The sequence below is a fragment of the Cryptomeria japonica genome, chromosome 1 (genome assembly GCF_030272615.1).
Source record: "Cryptomeria japonica chromosome 1, Sugi_1.0, whole genome shotgun sequence".
NCBI classification, from domain to species: Eukaryota; Viridiplantae; Streptophyta; class Pinopsida; order Cupressales; family Cupressaceae; genus Cryptomeria; species Cryptomeria japonica.
The window spans coordinates 80,762,577-80,765,560 of record NC_081405.1 but is presented as its reverse complement, the minus strand read 5'-3'; the positions used below and the strand labels follow the sequence as shown (position 1 = coordinate 80,765,560).

Genomic DNA, 2,984 nt, shown 5'->3' with positions numbered 1-2,984 from the left:
TGAAGCCAACACAACCCCCACTCATTACCCAAACCCCAGTCGTACAACCACCATGCCCGCACCTTAACACATAATGAGCTAATGACTGTAAGATAATGCAAAAATACAAACACTTTAGAAGCCATTCTTACTAGACACAATGCTCCAGAGCATCTAAGACACAACACAATATGAGCTTGAATCTCCTGCTGATCCTAAGCATAAAACGTAATCAAATTGAACCCAGTCCCAAACCATAAACAACTGATCATAACATAAACTAGACAAAGCAATATTTCCACACAATCTCCAAACAATAAACTATCCCGAGGCATAAAACAAATGCAAAAACGATAGGGTACTGGCCTAGCAAAAGTAGTCACTTCATCCTCCATGCTCCATGAGGTGATACTTACCGAATATACCCACAACAAAGATGTTGCCATAAGTCAGGACAACATCCTCCATGTAGCCATATGCAAAAGAAAAACCACATCCAACAGGGAGTAGGAAGAAGACTCCAACACAATTCTATGAAAAGGGGTGAGAGATAGAACACCAGCAAGAGTAGCCACCACATCCTGCAGGCTCCATGAGGAGATTCTTACCGAAAATACCATCAACAAAGATGTTGTCATAAGGCAAAGCAACACCCTCACTGCTGATATTTGCGAAAGAAAACCACATCCAACAAAGAAAATGAGGAAGGCTTCTAGGTAAGAACCAATTCTCGCTAAGATAGAATCCTAATGCAAGAGGCTGGAATGTCTGAAGGAAGAACCTCTAAGAAGTCAGCACCCTCAACAACAACCCTACTGGCCAAGAAATTCACAACGACATTGATCTCCCTATAACAATGAGAGATAGTGAAGGTGAAAAAACACTCCAATTGCACAAGAATGCGCTCTAACAAGTACTGTAAATGCCAAGAGATACATTTTTTGGCAGAAACCCCCTGAAAAACCAACATTGAATCTCCTTCAATAACAATGTCTTTAATATTCAAAGAGATAGCAAGATCAAGACCAAAAGATAATGCCTGAAATTCGGCTACATTATTAGAGCCCTGACCAATATATTTTCCCACAACTTTAATAATCTTAGAAGAATGATAAAAAATGACCACTCCAATACCAGACCTCCCCGGATTACCCTTAGAAGCCCCATCAAAATTAAGCTTGAAGGCAAATTTGGGGGGAGGACTCCATTTGGCCATCTTACGCTTGACAAGAGAAGATAAACCAGTTGTTATAGCCCCATGAGAGGGCATCAGACGAAGAGAGCCCCATTTCCAAGTTACCCAATTATCCTAGTGAGAAAAAGACCTCAGGTGATCTAAATTTTTATGGATGTAAGAAAGCACCACCTCACAAATGGAGGATTGAACCTTGCCAAGAACTTCTTCAAGTGTAGCAGATTTATGTTTAAAAATTCTAGAATTCCTTTCTAGCTAGATACTCCAGACCACAAGAGAAGGTGCCACAATCCAAAGAGATGAATAAAAAGAAAACGAATACAACAAGGGCCAAGCCATGAAATGCGACAATAGATTAGGGCTAAGAGCACAAGACCAACCAAGCATTCCAAAGAGCTAGTACCAACATTCTCAAGCAAAAGGATAGAGCAGAAAAAAATGATCCATGGTTTCCATACAATAGCCACAGAAAACACAAGGGAATACCGTTGTAATCCCAAGCCTGTCCAATCTCATCCCAGTGAGAACTTTATCCTAGACTACCAACCAAGCAAAAAACCTTGTTTTAGGAAGACAAGTCGGATGCCAAAATAGTTTAGTAGGCCAGGAGGGGGAGGTCGAAGAAGCCTGAGACAAAGAATTATACCCCTCTTTTACTGAGTAAGTACTAAGGCACTCTTAGTCCAAACCAAGGTATCCTCCTTATCTTGAAATACATATTAATTATATTAATAATACATATTAAATATGGAAAAAATAAATAACGATAATTATTAATAAATCTTAAAATCTATCTTTTATAAATAACTTTTAAAATTTGTATTAGAACTAAATTTTTAAATTCACACACACACACACACATATAATTTGATCAAAACAAATTAAACTAGTATGCACATTTTTTTTAACCAAATCATTTATTATTAAATTGATCAAAACAAATTAAACCATGTCAAAAAAGAAAAAGAAAGGCTAAACAACTAATAATATTTATTATTAAATAATTAACAAAATTTATATAATATGGGAAGACTCACCACCCATGCTCCATTTAATGTTCGTTCTTTCTCATTCAACCCTTCAATTACTAACTTTAAAGAAACCAAAAAAAATGATAACTAAAAGTCCATTAATAAATTTGACATTTTGTTCCAACCCAAAACAATACAATCCTAATATATAATCGTGAATTATTAAACATTTTGTTCCAACCCAAAACAAAACAAAACAACTCATTAATGACAAGAAAGAACTTTGAAAACCAACCTGTCCTCCTTGCACCCACAGGAATAAGAGGCCAATTACCATGTGTTGTCCTCTGAGGAGTGTAATAGAACCACCAGAACATATGAGCCTCTGAATTACAATTTAAACCATCCTCCATTTTTCAGATCTGAAATTCCTAAACTTATATTTGTTAAGCCAAATACTACATTGCTAATTCCAATACACAGAACCAAACCCAATATGAATCCCAAGCTACTAAATTTTGTGACGGGTTAATCTGCTTTTAAAATTTCATCGTTGAAATCTTTTTTTGCATAATCAAAACCATGCAATTGATTACTTGTTCAAAAAACTCAGAATGCAATTGAAACTTTGTCAAGGATTGTATTGCACTGTTTATAGAAGATTCATCTATGACATATCCTTAAAAAATCTTTGTATTGCAATGTTTATGGTAGATTCATCTATGGCATATCCTTAAAAAAATCTTTGTTTTCCTTGCCTAAATTGTGATTTTTAGTGTCCTTGAATGGACTCTTAACATAGAAGTAATTACTCATGAAAAAGTTCAATCATGGTTATG

At 35.8% G+C, this 2,984-nt stretch overlaps 1 protein-coding gene across 1 annotated transcript; it reads right to left on the bottom strand.

The window, feature by feature from the left end:
- Nucleotides 1-712: 712 nt before the first annotated feature.
- LOC131856488 (uncharacterized) lies at nt 713-1,195 on the bottom strand. Its single transcript, XM_059208282.1, has one exon. The coding sequence runs from the start codon at nt 1,193-1,195 to the stop codon at nt 713-715; it is 483 nt and encodes a 160-aa protein (XP_059064265.1).
- Between the last annotated feature and the right edge of the window lie 1,789 nt (nt 1,196-2,984).

What these genes read in the sequence shown, in the direction of transcription:
- LOC131856488 (XM_059208282.1), bottom strand. Translation starts at nt 1,195, where the DNA reads ATGGCCAAATGGAGTCCTCCCCCCAAATTTGCCTTCAAGCTTAATTTT.